Here is a 23594-nt window from a genome sequence, read left to right as displayed (position 1 = left end):
TTGATCTATCTCTGTGACAGTGGCATGTTAAAGTCTCCCATTACAGTTGTATTATTGCCTATTCGATTTTTCATGTCTGTTAAAATTTGTCTTATAGGTGGGTCCTGTTACATTGGGTGCGTATATATTTCTAATTGTTATCTCTTCCTTTTGCAGTTTCCCCTTAACAAGTATATATGACCTTCTTTATCCATTTGAATGATTTTTGGGTTGAAGTTCATATTGTGAACAACCAGAATAGCTACACCTGCTTTTTTTTCTGGTTTCTGGTGGCATGGAGAATTGTTTCCATCCTTTGACTTTCAGTCTGTGAATTCCCTTTTGCGTTAAATGTGTATCTTGTATGCAGATATTGTTGGATTTTGTTTCTTATTCCACTTTCCTAATCTGTTTAATTGATGAATTGAGGCCATTTACATTGATGGTTATAACTTACACGTAGTGGTTTGTCTTTGTGATGTTATTTTCATGCAGTAGGTGCCATACTTTTTCCCTCTTTTTATTTGTTCTGTTTGGTGTTTCCTTTCTGTTGTTGAACCTGTGGTCACTTCTGTCTCTTTCTAGAATATTTATCAGTACTCTTTGTAAGGTTGGTTTGGTGATCATGAATTTCTTAAGTTGTTGGTCATGGAAGAATCTTACCTTGCTATTGAATTTGACAGATAGTTTTACACGGTACATCAATCTGGGTTGGAAGTCATTTTCTTCAGGACCTGAAATATTTCATTTCAAACTTTTCTTGATTAGATAGTTTGTGCTGAGAAATCTGCTGTGATTCTTATGGGCTTTCTATTATAGTGATCTGTTTATTTTCTCTAGCAGCTTTTAATATTGTGTTCTTTTGCTCAGTTTCTTAGATCTTAACTATTATGTGTCTAATTGTAGATTCATTTGATTATGGGTATTTGGAGTTCTAGATGCCTTGCTTATCTGTATGTCAGGTTTTTCCTCATGTTTGGAAAATTTTCTGATGGTACTTCTGCAGATAGTCTTTTTATATCATTTGTGGTGTTTCCTGCTGCTTCATTGATGCCTGTTATTATATTATTTTTCATTTCATTGTCTTGTAGCAGCTCCGTTGCTATTTCCTGGTTCCTTGTTAGTTTAAAGAGATCTTTCCTTTCACATTCATTAGCTGCACCACTGTGTTCGAGGTCTGAAAATCTATTGTCAGTTTCATTTTATGTGGTTTTGCCAGCTTTCAGTGCAATTCTGTTTTTTTGTTTTTTTGTTTTTTTTTGGTGGAACCAGGGATTGAACTCATGCCCTTGCACTTGCCAGGCAAATGCTTATTCTAATGAACCATCTCCCTGGCCCCCTCAAGGCAATTCTTAATTTCCTGGGTATCTGTTTGAATCTGTTTCATGCATTCTAATTCTTTCCTGTGTTTTTCACTGAATGTTTCCATCATTTTTCTATTTTTTAAAAATTTGTGTTGTCTTTAGCTGTGCTGAGCAATCCTTTCATGATTGTTGTAATTTCTTTTTTGACCTGAGAGATTATTTCTGATCTTATTTCTTCTATTGCCTGATGGACTTGTTTCTTTACTTATTTCAGAAATTTCAGGTGTGTGATTTCCATGTTCTTGTATGTCTTTGTCTTTTGGATTTGTTCTGGGTGGGCTAGAGGACTGGGATTGCCTTTTGTTCCTGCATTTTGGCATTTTTGAAGCTTCCAGCAATTGCCCAGAGTTAGCAGAGTTAGGTGGGAGAATGGTGAGGTATGTGTCAGCAAGGTTTCCAGTACAGTGGGGAGCAGGGTAGGACTCACCAAGACTCTCACTACTAGTGGAGGCAACTGGCCAGTGCTGGACAAAGCTTCATTGTGGGTGGTGGGGATTGGCCAGATTCACCAGAATCCATGGGCCGCCCAGAATCTTCCTGTGTTCTTAGAATGTTGGACCAGTGCCAGCACAAGTTCCACACCTGTGTGCTAGGGGCCAAGTGGCACAGCTTCCCAGAGTTCTGCAGGCCACCCAGAGTCCTAAGTTATTAAATGGATGGACCAGGCACCAGAAAACTCTGCGCTTGCATGTGCTGGGCCCACATATCACAACTCTGCAGAGTCCCAGCAGGCTGCTCAGGGTCATCTTCAGTTCTTAAAAGGTTGGACTGGCACCACCACAGGCTTCACACCTGCGTCCTAAGGGTCAGAGCTTATCAGTCTTGCATGCCTTGAGTCCTCTCCAAAGTTTTAAAATGGAGCCAGGAAAGTTCTGTGCCTGCCCACACTGCGTCCACAGATCACAGTTCTGCAGAATCCTGGTGGGCTGCTCAGGGTCCTCCTTAGCTCTTCATAAAATTATATCTTATAAAACATGAAGTGGGTAACTATCATGGTCACTGGGAAAGTGGTGGCTGCTGGGCAGGAAGGGGCCTATATGCTCATTGGTGTCTGCAAGTCCATACTTCATTTTTTAATGTCACCAATTTGCACAGTATATATAATCTTTTTATTTTACATCACTTTTGGATGAATCTTTCTCCAAAAATAGTGACAGTTTTGAGAATTAACTTGTAGTTATTACATTGGCTGTACTACTTTCAGGTCATTTGAACTTGGCCAAGATCCTTAGCTTCTTTATAAACTTGTGCTTTTCATCTCTACAAAGTATGTACTAATGTTACCTGTCTACCTCAGAGAGTTATTATAATGACTGAGACAGTAATATGGCATTATTAATCACATGCCTGGTGTTTGATAAGTATACAGTAAATATTTAGTATTGTATTAGTTTTAGTTAATGGGTGAAAAGTATTTTCAAAGAAAATTAAAAATATAGTGGTGTGATTAAGTAGAACTATATTTACAGTCAATTGTGGTTGGCAAGGTAGCTCTGCCTCCTGCTGTTATCAGGAAACTTAGATTCCTTCCATCCTGTTACCTATCTAACCCGGCACTGGTTGTTTTTTGTTTGTTTGTTTGTTTTTTTTTTTTTTTTTTTTTTTTTGCTTTTTTTTCACTAGGTAGCTGTGCACACGATAAGTTCTTATTCTGGGGGCCAGGGAGATGGCTCAGTAGAATAAGTGCTTCCTTGGCAAGCGCAAGGGCCTGAGTTCAATCCCTGGTTGCACAAAAAAAAAAAAAAAAGTTCTTATTCTGGAAGAAATACTGGTTTTCACTAGACAGGTTATTGGACTAGTTGTAGAACAGTTGCTTCTACTGCTATTACTCTAGCATTTGTATCATGGCAGAATTTATTTGTATATGCCCTGAGATGGGAAAGGAGGACTCAATAAAGGAAACAAACTCTCTGCTCTGTAAGATCCAATGGCAAATACGAGTAGTTCTCTGCCAAGGGTTGTTCTGGTATTAAAGATAGTCTTCTTTTAAAAAACAATTTACAGGGCCACAGAGATAGCTGAGCAATCTAAGCACCTGCTAGGCAAGTGCAAGGACCTGGGTTCAGTCCCTGGTACCACATGCCATGCCAGCCTTGCACCAAGCTGGCCACCAAAACTGGGCAGGGCGGTACACACCTATAATCTCAGCACTGGGGAGGCTGAGACAGGAATATCACAATGAGTTTGGGCTGCATAGCAAGCCCCTATACCAAATAAATAAATTAATTCATTTTAACAAATAAACTTGCACACCTTCATGATAATGAAGGTTTTTCTCTTCAGCTGGAGAAAAAGCAGTCTGGTCTAACCCTAGGAAAACTTGCTGAGTTGGAATTAACTATAGTGTGCTGAGCTCTTCTGAGGCACCTTCCTGTGAGATTTTCAATGGTGATTTCAGCTATTTGTGACTTTTGTGCTATTAGCAATTTGAAAGTTTTATGTATGGGAAAGGTTGCTGTACTACCGAACTATGAAATCAGTGTATGCTTTGAAAAACTGTTATGCAGGTGTTTAGTTCAGTAGACACAGTGTGTCAGGGAGAGAGTCATTAAGTCATTAAGAAATCAATAGAAGTCTTATCTACTATAACTAGCATACAGAAAAATTGATATTCCACTTTTTTTTCTTCAAAGTTTCATTGATAAACAGATAGCAATGAGACAGTTTCAAATAAAATCGGAAGTACAGTTTCAACAAATAATACACTGCATATATTCTTCTTAGATATTCCACTTTTAAATTAGTAATTGTCTCTGTTTTAAAAAATGGAAAAAGCTGTTAAGGGTATCTTATCCCCTTATATTTCATACTTTTATAAGGTGCTAAAAAGACTTATTTTTGAGCACATTTCTTACTCAGAATAAATTTAATTAACAATTTGGTCTTTTTTTCTCCTATAGGCATACTTTGTTTTAAGCATTCCCAAACAATTGAAAATAAGTTTTCACTAAAAATAGAGGCTAAATGCACTTAAAGTAATTATTGTTTCACAGAGCCAATCAAAATGATCTCTTTTGTAAGCTTCTCTTGTGCATTAAAATTATTTTGTTGGCGAATTTTTTTTCTTTTTCCTGTCTTACTATTTTTAAGGAGTGCATTTTCAGTGTTAAATGAGGCATAGCATTCAAAAATGTAAATTATGTAGTAGCCTGTAATTAGATGAGACTTAGAGCTCATGTAACCCAGCTGTGTGTGCAAGGATCCTTTGTGTCAGTTTGTATAAGGCCATGTATTGCTTTTTTAGACATTTCTCTACTAGTGAATGTGTCTTCATTTCATGATTGGATAGTTCTGTTTGATATAATCAGTATGATTAGGGTGAACTCCTGTATGTACCCAGAGTAGTGTTTGCCCCTCACAATCTGAGTCTTACCAGCAGCTTTATTGTTAATTACCTGGGATTGTAAAATCACCCGGAATTCATGAGAAGAGTTTGAAAGCTTATTCTTTAACTTTGTTCCCAGGGTAGAAATCTCTTTACAGTATGGTCATACCATTGTCCTAGGGTAAACAGATGTTCAGTTAACATAGATTACTGGATATAATTTCTTCCTACACTGTTGCCTCTAAGAATGTAGTTCTTCTGTGTTTGAAGAATGTCTTGGGATTACAGATCTTTAAATGGGTAGGGATCTGGGGAAACAGGACTAAGTTAGTTTGCAAAGCCAAAGCTGACTTGGAAATAAACATTGTCATGGAACTGTTATCTTAGACTAAAGATCCATTGAAAAGGTGATTGAGGAGGAAGAGTGTGAGGGCAAAACTTACTCTTAGGAGAGGTGGAATACTGGATGTAGTAATTATGATATATGTGTGTGGAAATTGCGTCTGTATTTTAATTATATGAAAAATCTTTGACCCAATTAGGTAGAATTCATGAGAATCGTCATTCTTAATTGAATAAAAAAATGAAGCTGTATAAACTTCTGAGCATTAGTATTAGTTTCTTTTGAAGTTATCTTCTATGCTACAAGTAGAACAAATATGAGAAATGTTAGAATGGTGCCTTTCTTTCAGGTTTTAAAAAAATATGGGATTTTTAAAATTTGGAGTTCTTTATAGACATTAAACTTCGTATTTGTGTTTTCTGCATTTGCAGGCTAGAAATAATGTTGATTAGATATTTCTTGCCAGTATTAAAAATGATTTGATCTTTAAAAATGAGCTTGAGATCCAAGATGCCAAAGGATTATTAGAATATGACTGAAAGTTATATAGAGAGTGTTAGATGTCAAGGAATGAGCACTACTAGATGCTCCTGGGAACGTGTCACTTGTTCTGTTTTGGCAGTTTCAGCTTCCATAGTGAAAAGCAAACATATTATTTGGGAGCCATAGGAATCGTATGTTAGAAGTTGTACATGGGCTTACACTTGAGTTTTGGGTAGTATAGGCTTGTACCTCTTTGCATTAGTAAAACACATAATTAATAGTGAACTATTTTCTAATTAATAGTGAACTATTTCTGCTTAGGCCAATGCAGGGACCGGGGTTTGCTCTGAGATGGCAGTTGAGACTGGGCATGGTGGCCCATGCCTGTAATACCAACACTTGGGAGGCTGAAAACAGGATCACTACTAGTCCAGTCTGTGTAGTGAGACCCTTTAGACCCTGTACTCAAATACATAATAAAAAAAAAAAAAATCTGATGAACATGGTAGGCATTCTGTTAAGCACATATGTATGTATTTACATGATGTATATAATTTAAAGAGGATTTCTTGTGGAATGCCCTTTTTAAGGGTGTGATACGGGATGATAGATGCCAAGATGAATATCCATGACCTTTTGTGAATTGCAGCCCTAGGAATTAATTTAACAGGCACCTCTGGGATTGTTTTTAGCTGCATTAGGTCAAATGATCTTACTTTTCTTTCCCTTCAATCGGATTTTATCAGCACATTTTAGATATGCATAATGATAACATGCATCACAGAGAATTTGTACCTATACATGGTATAATTTAATTCTTTTTTTCCACGTTCTCCTACTCCCTCTCAACCCTTCCTCCTCTCCCCATTTGAACATTTTCTTCCTGTTTCACAACACCTAATATACTGTTTGGTCCTTATTTACACTTTTTGTTTCTCATACCAGATGATCATATTTTTACTTGTCAGGATATTAACACTGTGTCGAGTAACTTGGTCATACAACTTTTCTGACTTTTCTTTACATGTCTAGTGAATTTTTCTTTTTTTTTTTTTATTTATTGGATATAGGGTCTCACTGTGCAGTTCAGACTGATCCTCCTGTCTTAGCCTCCCCAGTGCTGGGATTGCAGGATATGCCACCACGCCCAGTTTTGGGGCCAGCATGGTGCATCTGCAGTTCTGCGATCAGCATGGCATGCAGTATAGGGGATCAAACTCTGGTCCTTGTGCTTGTCAAACAGGCACTTAAACCATTGAGCTATCTCCCCATTCTCTAGTGTATTTCTTTAACATTAAAAACATTTTTAACCTGTTTTCTAAGAATAGGATATATAGCTCTTTCTAGTTAGCCAGGCTAGCTCTTCAAATTTTTCTATAGACCAGGCTGACCTCCAAATCATGATTCTCCTGCTTCAGCCTCCGAAGTGCTAGAACTATTTTTTTTTCTTGATTGTTTGATTTTGATGTTTTGAAAGTCATTCTTTTGTATCACAAAACAAAACAAACAAACAAACAAAAAACCCCTGTAGTCCCAACTACTTAAGAGGCTGAGGTAGAAGGCTATCCAAAGCTCAGAACTTTCATTTTATTTATTTATTTGTTTGTTTGTTTGTTTGTTTATTTATTTTTGTAGTACCAGGGATTGAACTCAGGGCCTTGCACTTTCCAGGCAAGCGTTTATTCTACTGAGCTATCTCCCTGGCCCCCTAAAGCTCAGAACTTTGAGCCTGCCTTGGGCAACATAGAAGGATTTCATGTAAAAAACAACTTAAAACAATTGATTCAAATGAGTAAACAGTTTTCTTATCTGTGGTTTTACTTTTTAAAACTCTACTCTGTAACATATTTTCTGTAAGATATTTTAGATATTTATATTCATGGGTATTAGAAAAGTTAATTGAACAAATTCCAAAAACATTTGAACATTTTACTATGTGCCAGGCATACTGGTAGGTGCCAGGAATGTAGGATTTTATTAGACACACAGTTTTTTTATTTTTTATTGTTAAAATGGAACAGATGTGGTTTTGTTTAACAAAAGATTGGTCTACAAAAAAACATAGAAATGAAAATTTAGATTTTCATTTCATGAGCCCTTTATCTAGTGTTATACCTTTGGACTATCTTTCCCAGAAGAAAATTGAGTAATAGTTTTAATTGTCTATATACTTTAAAAAATGATACAATAGAATTTTACTGTACACCTCTTGCATTTTTTCAATTTAATCTTGATTTCATTAATAGCAAGCACTTTTCTATTATGAAGTGGCCAGAAACTTAAATTAGAATAAAAAAAGAGCATAGCCCTTCTCTCATTTTTCTGGAGTAACCTCCCCAGTTCCTTATAGAAGCAAGAATCAAGGGAAACATGACCAAGCTTAAACTTTAAATTGTCATCTATATGTATTGTTCTCTTCATAGGCATTGTTGGAGACCATGTTTGGTGTAAAAGTGATTATAACAGGTGATGCATTTGTACCTGGAGAAAGGAGTGTCATTATCATGAACCACCGGACGAGGATGGACTGGATGTTTCTATGGAACTGTCTGATGAGATACAGCTACCTCAGATTGGAGAAGATTTGTCTTAAAGCCAGTCTCAAAAGTGTCCCTGGATTTGGTAGGTTATTTACACATTATTTTAAGTGGGTTACTCATTTTATATGTAACATATCCATTGTAAACCATTTGCATTTTTTTTCTTCCTGAGCTAAAAACAATCCCAGTGGATCTGTTTTTTTTTTTTTTTTTTGGCGGAACTGGGGATTGAACTCAGGCCCTTGTGCTTGCCAGGGAAGCACTTATTCCACTGAGCCATCTCCCTGGCCCCCCAGTGGATCTGTTTTGACAGTTGACTTTATTTTAATCTTGTTTTTTGGGAATATCTTACTTGCAAGAAGAAATTGACTATTTCTAAGGGAATGAAAATAGTTCCTGAGGCATGTCACCACCCTGGAATTATGATATAAATGAATACTTCTGTAACTTTTGTTGGAGGGGGTTGAAATGGGGTGAGCTTACTTTCACACTGAGCTAGATCCAGCTTTTTTATTTTTTGTTGGAAACAGGGTCTTGTTAAGGATTTCAGGTTGGGCCCCAACTTGCTGTCCTGCTGCTGCACCTTCCCTCAGGGCTGGGATTGCAGCATGTGCCACTATACCCAGCTTAGTTCAGTAGCTTTTCATTGCATGTCATGTTTATGACATAGGTTAGAAACTGATCTGTGGTTTTAAGATACTTGAAATTAACTAGTACTTATTTATCTAATATTAATTGAACACTTAATGATTCAAAAATTATAATAAGTGCTGATATTTTTTGAATTTCCCTAATCCATAATCTTTTTTTTCTTCTTTTTGGTCTTTTTCTTGTACCTGTAAAATGTTAAACTCCCTTTAAGAATACATTTTCACTGTGTGTTGTCGAAGTAGGGTTATTTCAGTACTGCACATCAGAATTAATTATCCCTTTCACAGCTTACAAGTTAAAATAAAATAGGGGAGAGAATGGACTATATAGAAATTCAGACCATTTATGAAGCATTCATGGTATTCTCCAACACAATAGTTCTGTGATTTCTCTATGTAACATTTCTTATTTCAACTCTTGCCCTCTGAATTACGTTTCTCTGTGTGCTGAAATTATTTATGAGTTATGAGGCCAAAAGATAGGTACTTTTATTCGTAGCACAAACTTGTAGTGGGGATTGTGGTTGATTTACTAAGTGTTAGTGGATTTATGATTAAATCCACTCTTGCTTATAATTTTTTTTTTTTGCCATTTTTCCAATATGATAGTCTAAGAATGATCAGATTTCTTTATGGCAGTTGGTTTTCCTTAAAACAACAATCCCAGAAACCCAGCAGGGAATTTTGTAACCTAACCAAAGAATTCAGTGTTACATCTGTGTATGTAATTGGTGAATGCAGTGACTGTCCTCAGAGATTTTAAAAGAGGTAGCACAGACCTCGCCTTTTAATGAGAGCTGTGCCAGTTTTGAAAATCTTGAGATTTTGGACATATTTCTCAAAAAGACTGATCAAAAAATAAAAGGCCTGGGGAGATAGCTCAGTAGAATAAGCACCTGCCTGGCAAGTGCAGGATCCTGATTTCAATCCCTGGTACCACAAAAAATAAGAAAATAAAAAAATAAAAGGACATGTATTGCCAGTAGAACAGTGTTTTATTTATAATTTCTAAATCTGTGTGAAATCTAGTAACAGGATATGAAGAGTAACATTATGCCACTGAGTTTGAAAGTGTTTATGAAATCAACAAATCATACAGAAAAAACAACTGACAGAATCTGACAATGACAAGAAATGCAAAAGGATATGAAAAAGTCACAGTTGTGTGTCTAATAAAGAGATCTAACACATAATTAAAAGCCTTCTTACATAAGGCTTTTGGAAGACAGTGGCAGCTCTCTGATTTTTTTTTTTTACTCTTTGAAAAATCATTATCAAATCAACAAGCAGAAGAAATAAGCCACATACATCCTTCTCTTCAGCATGCCAGAGGTAAGAACAGTGCTGTGACCTCCAGTTGCCATAAGCATAGTAATTGCCCAGTTTATTCTGCCCTCTCACCTTTACAAGCCCATGGTTCTCAGGGTGGGACGAAAAGACTCATGAAGAGCACAAGCAACTGAGAAGAGGCACACACAAAAGCATCCTTAGAAAGCAAAGCCTGAAGGGCCAGCCAAATAGCTTAGTGGATGAAAGCGCCTGCTTAGGCAGACACAAGGGCCAGGAGTTTGATCCCCTGGCCTGCGTGCCAGTCCTGCCCCTGGGGTGCACTGAGATGGCTATTGAGACTGGGTGCAGTGGCACGGGCCTATAATTCCAGCACTTGGGAGACTGTAAACAGGATGATCACTACAAGTCCGATCTACGCAGTAAGACCCTGTACACCCTGTCCTAAATTCAAAAGAAAGAAAGAAAGAAAGAAAGCAAAGCCTGATACCAAATGCAAACATAGGACAGGGCAAGAGAAAGTAGTTACAGTACTAGATATGGTAAAATATTCAAAACACTGGGGCTGTGAAAGTAATAGGCAGCAAGCAGATTTTTTTTTTTTTTTTGTCACACCCAGGACCTTGTGTTTGCGAGGCAGATGCTTGTGCCACTGAGCTATCTCTTCAGCCAGAATTGCTCTTGAAGGAGAATTAGATTCAGAAAAAAAAATATAGTTCACTTTAGCAATAGGACAGTCAAACAAAAGAAGGTAATTTTTAAAATGAAGGCAGGATGAGGCAGGATATTTTACAAAAATAAAAGAAACCCAGAAACAACTTCACTCCTCCTCCAAAAAATAAAACCACAAAAAAATAATAACCATAGAAGACTTTCTATGCATGAAGGAAACCTCTAAACAGGACAAAACTAGAAGTAATAAAATACTGTAATATTATAAACTGAGTTGAGTATCATCAGGCAAACATTTGGGAATGTATTAGGGTTCTCTAGAAGAGCCAAATCAATAGAATGCATGTGTAAATACAAAAGGGTATAGGCTTTCAGAATCAGAGGTTGGAGAGTCCCACAGTAGCTATCTATACACTACAAAGCCAGAGGAACCAGAAGCTATTCAGACCATGGTTCTCGAAGCCTCAGAACAAGGGGGACCAACAGTGCATCCCATTCTGCATCTGAATGTCTTGAGAGTCACTGCTAAGAGAGAGCCCATGTCAGAAAACTTAGGAAGCTGGAATTTGATGTTGACAGGCAGTTATAGCAGCGAGACACAACTACTTGAGAAGAATTGAGTTCATATGTGCTAGCTGGCTTCCTCCCTCCACTTTTGGAGCTTCCTTGCCTATTGGATGGCACTGTCCCCATTCAAAGCTAGTTTTCCCCTTTCAGTTTGTAGGCCCTCCTACCAGTCATCCCTAGAAACACCCTAATAGTCACACCCAGAGTGAGGTGTGACTAGGCATCACTTAAGCTGGTCAAGTTGACAAGATAGAGGATATAAAAGAAAACCAAAACGTTTCAATGAGATATACCAATAATAGCAAAAGATAAGAAAACAAATGAAGCACAGTGGGATCTGCAACCAGAGTGGAAGTGCTTGTAACTCTAAGCCACTAGCATGGACAGAGGAATCCAGGTACCCAGGCCTTTCCCCTACATGGGAGGACAGGCAACCTGCTAGCTTGGCAGAATAATTTAGGTGCCTGGTCCATCCCCTTACACAAAGTGAAGCACCTAGAACCTGGGAACTTGCCTGGCCAGAGGAGCACAGAGTGCATCCACTCTTGGCAAAGGGAAACATTTTGCGTACCAATTCCCAATTTATGATGTGTTCTGTTGTATAATTATATTGACTTTGCTTCTATAGTGTAAAGTAAAAAACCAATGGTTACCAAAATTTGTCAATTTCTAAATTTTGCTTGATGTCATTGCTAATTTTACTACTGTAGCTCAGATATTGTATCGATTTTAACCACTTGTTCTCCCTTGGGTAACAATATTGGTAAGCACTGGGGTAATAACCTCACCAAAGCTCTACATCTAGGGACAGAGGACAGTTCCAAACAGAAGTTAACATCTCATTCTCAATTAAATGAAAAGGCAGGATCTTGGGACAGACAGAAATGAAGAATCTCTGACACACAGAAGATATCTCTGAAAAAATAGACTTTTCCTAGAGTGGCCTTGATATCAGTGATATAGCTAACTACTATCAAAATTTTCCAAGGATTATCACAGAAATCAAAATAGGGAGTTTTGTCTGAAAGAGAAAATGACAAGTTGAAGGAGCAAAATGCAATCTCAGACCCCAAGCCCAATCAGAGCAAGTCCAGGAGACATTAACATAGAAGAAATTGAAAGTCACACACCTGAAATCTCTGAAATGATAGCAACTGAAGTAAAGAAACAACTCTAGGCAGGTACAGAGGGAAATAGATCAGAAATAATCTAAGGTAAAAAGAGAAATTATAACCATAATAAAAGAATTGCATATCTAAAGAAGACATAGATTTAAAATAATAGAAGAGCATAGAAAAATGATGGAAACCTTGAATTAACAGTATAGGAAAGAATTAGAATGCATGAAATAGATTCAGAGATGTCCAGGAAATTTAAAGTTCCCTTAAATCTAGGAAAACTGTTGAAAGAAACTGAACATAGGCTTTCAGAACTTGAAGACATTGTTGCAGCTAGCAAACAAAAGGAAAGATCTTTTAAAAATAACAAGGAGCCAGGAAAAAATAATTGAACAGCTACAAGATGACATAAAGGTGAACGACATAAGGCTGATAGGTGTCAATGAAAAAGGAATCAACATAAATGACATACATAAACTGTTTTCAAAAGTAATAGCAGAGCACTTCCCAAGCATAGGAAAAGAATCTGACATACCGTAACTAAGTGAGACATTTAGAACTCCAGTTAGCATCAACCAAAATATATCTACATCAAGACATGTAATAATCAAGATCCTAGATATTCAGCACAAGAACAACATATTAAAAGCTGTTAGAGAAAAGAATCAATTCACATATAAAGGAAAGCCCATCAGAATCAGCAGATTTCTCAATACAAACAGAGCTCGGTGAGAACTAATTCAAGTCCTCAAAGAAAACAACTTTGAACCCAAATTAATGTAGCTGCAAAAGTATCTTTCAAAATTATTGGAGAAATAAAATATTTCCATGACAAAGAACAACTAAAGAAATTCATGACCACCAAACCAACCCTCCAAAGAGTACTGAAAGATATTCTAGAAAGAGACAATTCCAAGAACAACAACAGAAAGAAACCACCAAGCAGGGCAAGCAAATAAAGAAGGGGGAAGTATTGAACCAACAGCAGGAAAAAAGCATGCCAAAGATAAGCCAATACATATCAGTTATATCCATCAATCTAAATAGCCTGAATTCACTAATTAAAAGAAATTTACTGGCAGAGTGCATCAAGAAACAAAATGTAACAATATACTACATGGAAGAAACACATTTAACTCAAAAGGAAATTCATAGGCTGAAAGTCACAGGATGGAAAGCAATTCTCCATACATCAGCAACTCAGCAAAAAGCAGGGGTAGCTATTTGTTTTCAAACATTGTGAATCTCAAACCAAGAATGATAAAGAGATAAAGAAGGTCACTACATACTTGTTGGGGGAAAATTTCAAGAGGCAGAGATAGCAATTATAAATATTTGTACATCAACTATGAGAACATTCAACTAAGACAAATTGTAAAGGACATTAAAAATCCAATAGCCAATAACACAGTCTTAACAAGAAACCTTAACACTCCATTGTCTCAGAGATAGATCAACTGGACAAAAAATTAGCAAAGAGATAGAAAAACTGAACCAAACCTTTGAGCAAATGAACTTAGTAGACATTTACAGTGTTCTACCCACCAACATCTTACTATACATTATTTTCAGTAGCACATGGGACATTCTTTAAAAGAGACCACATACTATTCCATAGAACATGCTTAAGTAAATACAAGGGAATAGAAATTGGCTCTTGCATGTTACCTGACCACAGTGCAACAAAACTGGAAATTAATGATAGAAGAAACTGTAAAAACTCCATAAACACATATTAAGTAACACCCTCCTGAACAACCAACTGGTCATAGATGAAATTTAAGAAGAAATTAATATCTGCAATGAAATGAAAACTCAAATACGACTAGAATTTGTAGGATGTAATGAAAGCAGTCCTCAGAAGGGAATTTATGGCAGTGATCTCTCACATTAAATAGCCTTTTTTTAAAAAAAGAATGAGAAAAAATATCCTAATGCTGCACCTCAAGCTTCTAGAAAAAGAAGAGTGGGTCAAGCAAAAAGCCAAAAGAAAGGAGGAAATTAGGAAGATTAGAGCAGAAATTAATGCAATAGAAACAAAGAAAACGTTTCAAAGAATTAATGAATCAAAGAGTTGGTTATTTGAGAGATTAGATAAAATTGATAAACCCCTAGCTAACATTATCAAAAAAGGAAAAAAAATCTCAAATTTATGCAATAAAGAATGAAAAAGGGGAAATTACCAAAGAGCCTGTGGAAATTCATATCATCAATACCTACTTTGAAAATCTTTACTCTCATAGGATGGATTACGCAGGAAATGGACAGATTTCTAGATATGTGTAAATTACCAAAATTGAATTAGTAAGGTAAAAAAATTCTGAATAACTCAATATTGGTTAACAAAATTAAAAATGTAATAGTAATAATAAAAAACAACAACAAAGGAAAGCCCAGGTCCTGATGGATTCACAGCTGAATTCTATAAGCAATTTAGAGAAGATTTAATGCTAGTACTCCTAAACTCTTAGTGAAATAGAAAAGAAAGCAGTTTTCCTTATTTCTGGAGGCAAGTACTACACTGATACCAAAACCAGAGAAAAATCGAACCAAAAACTTCAGGCCAATTTCCCTAATGAACATAGGTGCAAAAATACTCATAAAATAAAATACTAGGGAATAGAATGCAACAAATTGTAAAGAGCATTATACACCATGACCAGGTGGAATTCATTCCAGGGATGCAGAGATGGTTCAACAGATGCAAATCTATAAATGTAATACACCAAATCAGTAGAGTCACACACACAAAAAACCCCTTCATGATCATCACAATAGGCACAGCAAAAGCTTTTGACAAAAGTTTGATTAATAAAACCAAAAAACAAAATAAAAAAACCCCCTGATTTATGATAACAAAACAAAAACCCTGCAGGAAATTAGATGGTCTTTACCTTAATCTGGTAAAAATCATTATGACAAACCAACAGCCAACATCATTCTAAATGGATAACAACTGAAATCTTTCACTGTAAAATCAGGTACAAGACAAGGTTGCACACTATCACCACTCCTATTCAGTATAGTTCCAAAAACATTAGCTAGAGAAATTAGACAGGAGAGAGAAATGAAAGTAGTAAGAATTGGAAGGAAGAAGTTAAATTATCATTACTTACAGATGATGTGATACTCTACATTGGAAGCCTCAAAAAACTCCCCAGCAGACTCCTAGAATTAATAAACAAATTCAGGAGCAAAGCAGGATACAAATCCAACACCCAGAAATCAATAGCATTCCTGTACACAAACAACGAATGGAGAGAGAAATAGGGAAACAACACTCTTCACAACAGCATCCCCCCCCCCAAAAAAAAAAGAATAGAATAGAAAAAAAAAAAAGAAACGTAGAAATTAATCTAACTCAGGAAGCAAAAGTCCTACACACAAAAAAATTACAGTACTCTGAAAAAAGAGATCAAAAAGGATTTCAGAAAATGGAAAGACATTCCTTGCTCATGGATAGGAAGAACCAACACTGTGAAAAAAGCCATATTCACAAAACTGTTGTACAGATTTAATACAAACTTGATCAAAATTCCATTAACATAACTCACAGATCTAGAGAAAACATTTCTAAAATTCATTTGGAACCAGAAAAGACTTAGAATGGCAGGGCAACAAGGCAAGGCAGGGAGCATCATAATCCCTAAATTGAAATAATACTATAAAGCTACTGTGATAAAATCAGCATGGTACTGGCAAAACAAACAAACAAAAAACCAGACCTGAAGGTCAGCAGAACATATTAGAAGATGCAAACATAACTGCAAACACACTTGGCTACCTTATTTTTGACAAAGGGGCCAAACATGTTCACTGGAACAATGCTAGGATCTTTAACAAATGATGTTAGAAAAACTGTCTTTTCACATGATGAAAACTAAAACTAGATCTATGTCTTTCACAGTGCACTAAAATACAGTCAAAATGGATTAAAGGTTCCAGAACCCCTACATCCAGTCCTCGCCCAGGCCCTGTGAGTGTGTGGGAGAGCTTCCCACTACACTGCGCAGGTGGGACCTACTGGTCCCAGCCCAGGCATAGTGTGGGTGAGACCCTCTTTCACCCCCTAGGGATGCTCCCCACCACTCCGCAGCACTTCCCCCACCCCACCCGCCAAGTAGGAATTTCTGTCACGTTCCAGGAACCCCCAGATCCAGTCCTAGCCCAGGCCTGGTGAGTGTGTGGGAGAGCTGCCTCTCCCCTCTACTCCACCTTGTCCCCTCCAGACTCAGCTTAGGCCTGGCATACAGACTTGGGGTGAAACCCTGCAGCTGCAATCCCTGCAGAGAGTGTAGGGGACAGAACCACCCAGCTAGTCCAGGAGCAGAACATCTTGCCAGAGGGGCAGAACAGGTTCACCCCCAAGGGCAGAGCAGGAAGGAGCTGAGCACAGCAGCCAGACCCAAGCCAGGCACAACTGGATAAATCCAAACTTTGTAGATCTGCACCTGAACATTCAGTAGATGCTAAGGTTATAACTGCAACAAAGATCCACAACAAAGGTCAGAAGACAGTGCTACACAAAATGACAACAAGAAGGAGCAAAATGCAATCTCAGAACCCAAGCCCACCCATAACAAGTGCAGAAGACACTAACACAGAACAAATAGGGAATCACAGCTGAAAGCAATGAATCAACGGCTTCTGAAATAAAGAAACAGCTGCAGAAAGGTATAGAGGAACTCAGATTGGAAATGAAAAAAGAAATCCCTAAATTAATAACATCTGCAGTGAAGAATCAAATGCAGAAACATATGGAGGAAACCCAGTGCCCATCCAGAACAAGTACAGAGGACACTAGCTCAGCTCAAATGTATGAATTAATAGCATCGATAGTAAATAAGCAACAGTACGAAGTTATAGAGGAACTCAGAGTGGAACTTTCTGAAATAGATAAAGAATTCTCTGAACTCATAGCATCTGAAGTAAAGAATCAACTACAGAAACATAGGGAGGAAACCCAATCTGAAAAAACTGCAGTAAAAGAATTTATAACTGCTTCTAAAGAAGACATTGATAAAAAAAACAGAGGAGATTAGAAAAATGACAGATTACTTGAATGAGCAGTACTGGAAAGAAATAGATCACATGAAGCAGAGTCAAAGAGATATAGAGGAAAGTAAAATCTCAGTCACAAGTTTGCAAAACCGTTTAAGTGAAAGTGAAGACAGAGTTTCAGATCTTGAAGACGCTGGTGCAGCCAGTGAAAAGGTAAGAAAGGATCTCTTAAAAACAACTAGGATGCAGGAAAAAGTAATCCATCACCTGCAAGATGATGCAGAGATGAACAATGTGAGACCAATAGGCATCGATGAGAAAGAAGGAGTCAATACAAATGACATTAAAAAAATATGGGCAGAAGTAATAGCAGAAAACTTCCCAAATTTGAGGAAACAATTTGCCATTCAGGTAACTGAAGCATACAGAATGCCAAGTAACCTCAACCCCATTAAAAACAAAATGGATTAAAGATCTACACATTAAGACAGTAACACTAAATCTACTGAAAGAGCAGGCACATGAATTTCGTGAAGACTTAAGGATAGACAGTTCATGAACAAAAGACAAACTGCACAAGAAATACTTCAAAGAATCAATAACTGGGATCTCATCTTATTGAATAGTTTGTGCATGTCAAAAATAGTACAAAGAAAATTTGAGGAAAAATTAAGCCAACAGTCTGACAAAGAACTTTTATCTAGACTATGTGAAGAATTTTTAAAAATTCAGGTCTCCAAAATTCAAAGACCCAATTAAGAAATGAATACATTTCCGAGATCAATACACACTTCTCAGAGGAAAAAATAGAAATGGCAAATAATTGTATGAGAAAATGTTCAATAGCATTGTTCTTTTGAGAAATGCAAATTAAAACAAAACTGGGATTCTATCTCACCCCAGAAAGTGTGGCTATCATAAAGAAATCAACTAATAAATGCTGGAGAGGCTGTGGAGGAAAAGGAACTTTCTCTGTTAGTTGGAGTGTAGAATGGTACAACCTCTGTGGAAATCAGTATGGAGAATCCTCCAAAAGCTAGGATTAGAAGTCCTGTTCGACCCAGCTATTTTCCTTCAAGGTATTTTTTTCCAGAAGAATTGAGAACATCATACGAGAGTGATATATGTACACCCGTGTTTATAGCAGCGCAGTTTGTCATAGCTAAATCTTGGGAACAACCCAAATGACCATTAACTGAAGAATGGATAAAAAATGTGATATTCTTACACAATTGAGTATTACTCAACTATAAGACAAGATAAACTCAAGGCTTTTATAGGTAAATGGATGCAACTAGGGACTGTACTCATAAGTGAAATAAATCAGTCCCACTTATGTGAACATCGCATTGTCTCCCTGGTATAAGAACCCTAAAGAGTGAAATCTGAAAGGTATAGTAGATATAGTGAAAGGGAAAAAAAACTGCTCAAAAGGAATGAACAACTGGGACTACGAAAAAGGAGAAAAAAGAAAAGGAAAGGGGAAAGTCATGTGTGTATATACAGAGGATTGTTAAGATGATAGTGCTATGAATTTCTATTGGTTTTCTGTCATTTAATGCTTAAATTTTTTATTTTCACCAATTTTACATGCTTATATCTCATAATCTGCAACTACATTGAAGACAACAGTGTGCAATATGACAACCTATGCTGAATACCTATCATGTTTTTTTAAAAAAATTGTGTATGGTTTCTAATGTCTTATCTATTTTTCTTTCAAATAAAAATAAAAATAAAAGATGAAGTGTAATGAATATCAATACAGAGTGAAATTCTTATGAAAAAAATGGAGAATAGATTGTCAGTTACCCAAGGGAAAGTAGAGTAGGATAAAAATTTAATAGAGATTATAGGAAAACAGAATGAAAAAGAAAAAATTGTTGGGGTCAAGTTACTGAAATGAAAGATACTTAATGGAGATCTAATGCGTATATCAGCTTGAACATCCGTGATCTGAAAGTCTGTCATTTGAAGTGCTCCAAAATCCAAAATTTCGTGAACACTAACATGATGCCACAGCTAGAAAATTCCACACTTGACATGATGGAGAGATCACTTGCAAGTGCAGAAAATTATTTAAAATATTGCTTAAAATTACCTTTAGGCAGTGTGTGTAAGGTACCAGTATGTGAAACATAAATAAATTTCACATTTAGACTTGGCCCCATCTATCATATGTATATGCAGATATTCTAGAATCTGCAAAGTTTCAAAAGCTAAAATGCTTCTAGTATTTTACATAAGAAATGTTCATCTTATAATCAGACACCCCATGTGAAACAGTCACAGTGGTGTCACGTAAATGTTACAGAAGTAATATTTAAAATATAACTCAAGAAAAAATTTAGATGTAAAATAAGACCTGTGAGGGATTTCCAGCATGACAGTGTCAGAAGTGCTACTGGTTTCCAGTGAAGATGATGAAAATTCTAAAATAATAAGCAGCTCATAAAGTCTCAGGAAATGGTCCCAAATACTTGTGACAAACACAAAAACATTTCTTAGAAAAATTCATTAAATTATTTTAGGAACAATGAGAACCTGTGCTATTTGGAACCAAAAATCCTTTCCTTCCTACTTCCAGCTCAAGAACACAGCCATGCCAGGCTGGTGCAGCTAGGAATATGCAGGCAATCTTGGCCCTAGATCCAGAGAGATGGCAGTCCACACAGCTCTCAGCACTTTTGAGTGAAGCTTTTGTATTTATCACAGCCCAGTGATTAGGCTGTGCAGTTTCCAAGAAAGCAGATAGACTAGAAATTACCTAAGATGAAATGTTTAATTCTAGGTGTGAAGGATTTGTGAATTTTGAATGCATGTGAAACAATCTCATTATCTCATTTAACCTAGCAGTACATTTATGCCCAATTTTCCTAGTGGATCATGCCAAAGCAAGTTGTCCATTTAATGGTAAGGACTCTTCTCTTCGATAAGTGGATAGTTCATGTCTCTTTATCTTCCATTTTAATTCAGAGTTAAGGGGCTGGGAAGATGGCTCAGAATAAGCACTTCCCTGACAAGCGCAAGGGCCTGAGTTCAATCCCTGGTTCTGCCAAATCAGTCAATCAGAGTTAAAAAAAATTCCTGTGTATCATTTAATTTGGTTTGGATATCAGTTCGTGAAAAGAAAAGGCCCAAAAAGGTTTCTAACAATTCGTTATACACTGCTGTAGACTAAAACTATGCAAGGGGCTTTAAATACTTTTTCTTATTTAAATATCACAATTACATATCATAACTTAATCCATTGTTAACAAAAGTAGATTTTAAGAGTATTACATGACTTACCTTTTTTTGCATAGATATTAAAGTGTGGAGGTGATTTTGAAGTCAGGTCTATCTGGCTCCAGAATCAAGATACAAATATTTAATTTAATTTAATTTTTTATTTTTTGGTGGAACCTGGGATTGAACTCAGGCCCTTGGGCTTACCAGGGAAGTGCTTATTACACTGAGCTGTCTCCCCAGCCCCCAGATATTTAATTTTAAATAAAATACTTAATTTATTAATATATTATGTGTTATACACAGCAGGTACATTGCATGAAATAAAAGTTACAAAGAATCACATGGGGAACGTACGCTTCTGGGTCAGCTACACTGTTGACTCACTCAATTTCTCACCCTAAAGCAGTTATTAGTTGTTTCCCAGAAATAGTGAGCTATAGCCAGTTTTTAAAAGTATAGCCAATATTAAAAGTAAAAATGAATGAAACAAAATATATACAGAGTTCTTTGCCTTTTAACACTTAGCAGTGTATCTTAGAGATTATTCCATGTCAGTGCATCTCAACTGCCTTGGTTTTAAAAGGCTACCTGATACATCTTGGTAGGGATACAGTGTTTGTACATATATTTTTCTTTTTTGTGGTATTGGAGATATAACCTAGGGGCACTCTATCTCTGTGCTATATCCACAGTCCTTTTTATTATTATTAATTTTTTTTTTTTTTGTTTTGAGACAGAATCTTGCTAAGTTGTCTACATAAACCTAGAACTTGCAGTACTCCTGGCTCAGCCTCCCAAGTAGCTGAGATTACAGGCAGATGCCACCATACCCAACTAGATGCACAGTATTTTGAAATATATTTGTATCAATATGTGTTAATTTTGCAAAATAATTGAGTTTCAATGTTGTATTTTCATGTGCATATGACATTTTGATCATTTCCATCTCCTGTTTATCTTTTTTATCCTCCCTTTCTCCTTATTCTGTTCCTCTTGTCTGATAGTAGTCTTCCTTTTTTGTTTCTAAGATTCCACATATCAGGGAAAACGCGGTACTTGTCTGCATTTGACTTACTGAGCTTAACACCAAGATTTTCATCTCTATTTATTTTCCTGTAAATGATGCATTTTTATTCTTTAAGTCAAAATAATATTCCATTGTGAATATATGCACATTTTATTTATCTGGTATTTGATTGCTGAATACCTAGACCAGTTCCATATCTTGATATTTTGTATTTGTGCCAGAATACTTTTATAGCGTAGGTGCACAGGAATCTCTGGGGATCTAGTTCCAGTCTTCTAATGCTGACTTTTAATTTAGTGTACCAAGGAGTGGTATAGCTGGGTCACACATTCTATTTTTAGGTTTCTGAAGAACTCCCATACCTATTTCCATAGTGCTTGTTCTTTACATTCCCACCACAGCTGTAGAAGTGTTCCTTTTTTTTACCTGTACCCTTGACAGCATGTTTTGTTTTGTTTCATTTTGTATTCTTGATGGTTATTCTATTTGGAGTATGGTGGGATTCCGGAGTATTTTGATTTACATTTCTCTGATAGGTAAAGGGGTTGAGCATTTTTTCATATACTTATTGGTTATGTGTGCTCCTTTTGAGAAGTGTTCAATTCACCTGTCCATTTATTCATTGGGCTCTTTGACTTTCTGGTGTTAAGAGTTCTTTGTACATTCTAGATGCTAATCTTTCATTAGAAGAGTAACTAGGAAAGATTTCTGTCCCACTCTAGGCTGTCATTTCACTGAATGAACAGGGAGAAGGGACAAATATATGTAGATATACTCCCTATTTTAGGAGGTAAACCTTAACTCTTTATTGAGTATGTGTTCTTAGCAAACACTGTATATATATAAAGGAAAAAACAATAACACTGTGGTGGAAAAACCTAACAGATACCATCTTTTCCAAGTTATAAAGAGTAGTATCACCAGGTCAGGGAAATAGCTCAGTGGTCTAAGTGCCAGTCTGGCAAGCGCAAGGACCCCAATTTGATCCCTGGTACTGCATGCCGTGCTGGCTTCCCACTCTGAGTTGGCCACCAAAACCAGACATGGTGGTTCATACCTGTAATCCTAGCACGGGGGAGGCTGAGACATGAGGATCACTGAGTCTGAGCTGTGCAGCAAGACCCTGTACCAAATAAATAAATAAATAGATAGATAGATAAATAAATAAAATCTCCAATGACAAATCACATTGATATCATGGACCTCTGGTTGCTGTGAGAAATGCACTTTACCTCTGCAATACTTTCCCTCCAAACCCATAACCCTCATCTAATAAAATAAATCAGTAAAATCTAATTTAAAAAATCAGTTTCCTCACACTGAGAAACTGTTGTAAAGTGTCCAACCAGTACTATTCAAAATCACTATGAAAGTTTTTGGGAATGGAATTATTTTCCTGATTCTTTCTCAGCAAGCGTGTTACTGGTGTGTAGAAAAGCACCCATTGTGAAATGCTGATTTTGTATCCTGGTATACCTGTCCCTTAAGTTGTTTGCAGTCATTAATGGTTACCAGTGATATTCCAATGATCTTTACATGTGAAATATTTCACATAAGACTTAATTTATTAGTGAAAATTAAAGATGGGTCCAAAAGTATATGAGACAGATCATTCAAATTCTAGTCATAGAGGACCGGCCTGATAGCTCAGCAGACTAAAGCAACTGTTTAGGCAGAGTGCAGTAGCCTGGGTTTGGGGTGAGTTGAGACAGTGATTGAGCCTGGGCATGGTGGTGCATGCCTGTAATCCCAGCACTGGGGAGGCTGAAAAGAGGAGAATCACTACAAGTCCAGTCTGTGTAGTAAGACCCTGTAGACCTTTCCTGAAATTAAAAAAAAAAAAGAAAAAGAAAAAAGAAAAATTCTAGTCATAGAATTGAAGCAATACATTCAATAACGGAACTTAGAAAAAAATGGGGTATACAGATGAATATCCATTTTGTATCTGTGTATTCAAAGTGGTTAGGATAGATATATAGTTGCATTCTCTTAATGAATAGAATGATT

General features: G+C 36.6%; 1 protein-coding gene across 10 annotated transcripts in view; it reads left to right on the top strand.

The window, feature by feature from the left end:
- Positions 1–23594, top strand: part of Lclat1 (lysocardiolipin acyltransferase 1) — a 183011-nt gene that overhangs the window by 67760 nt on the left and 91657 nt on the right. For all 10 annotated transcript variants that reach the window (XM_023710964.1, XM_023710970.1, XM_023710972.1 and 7 more), the window contains one exon: positions 7918–8116. In XM_023710964.1, coding sequence (XP_023566732.1) covers positions 7918–8116 — 199 coding nt within the window. The remainder of the gene's footprint in view (positions 1–7917; positions 8117–23594) is intronic.

This window comes from Octodon degus, unplaced genomic scaffold, assembly GCF_000260255.1.
Source record: "Octodon degus isolate 3935 unplaced genomic scaffold, OctDeg1.0 scaffold00019, whole genome shotgun sequence".
Classification (NCBI taxonomy): domain Eukaryota; kingdom Metazoa; phylum Chordata; class Mammalia; order Rodentia; family Octodontidae; genus Octodon; species Octodon degus.
Note: the sequence above shows the minus strand (reverse complement) of the source record. Positions and strands in the feature narration are given on the sequence as shown.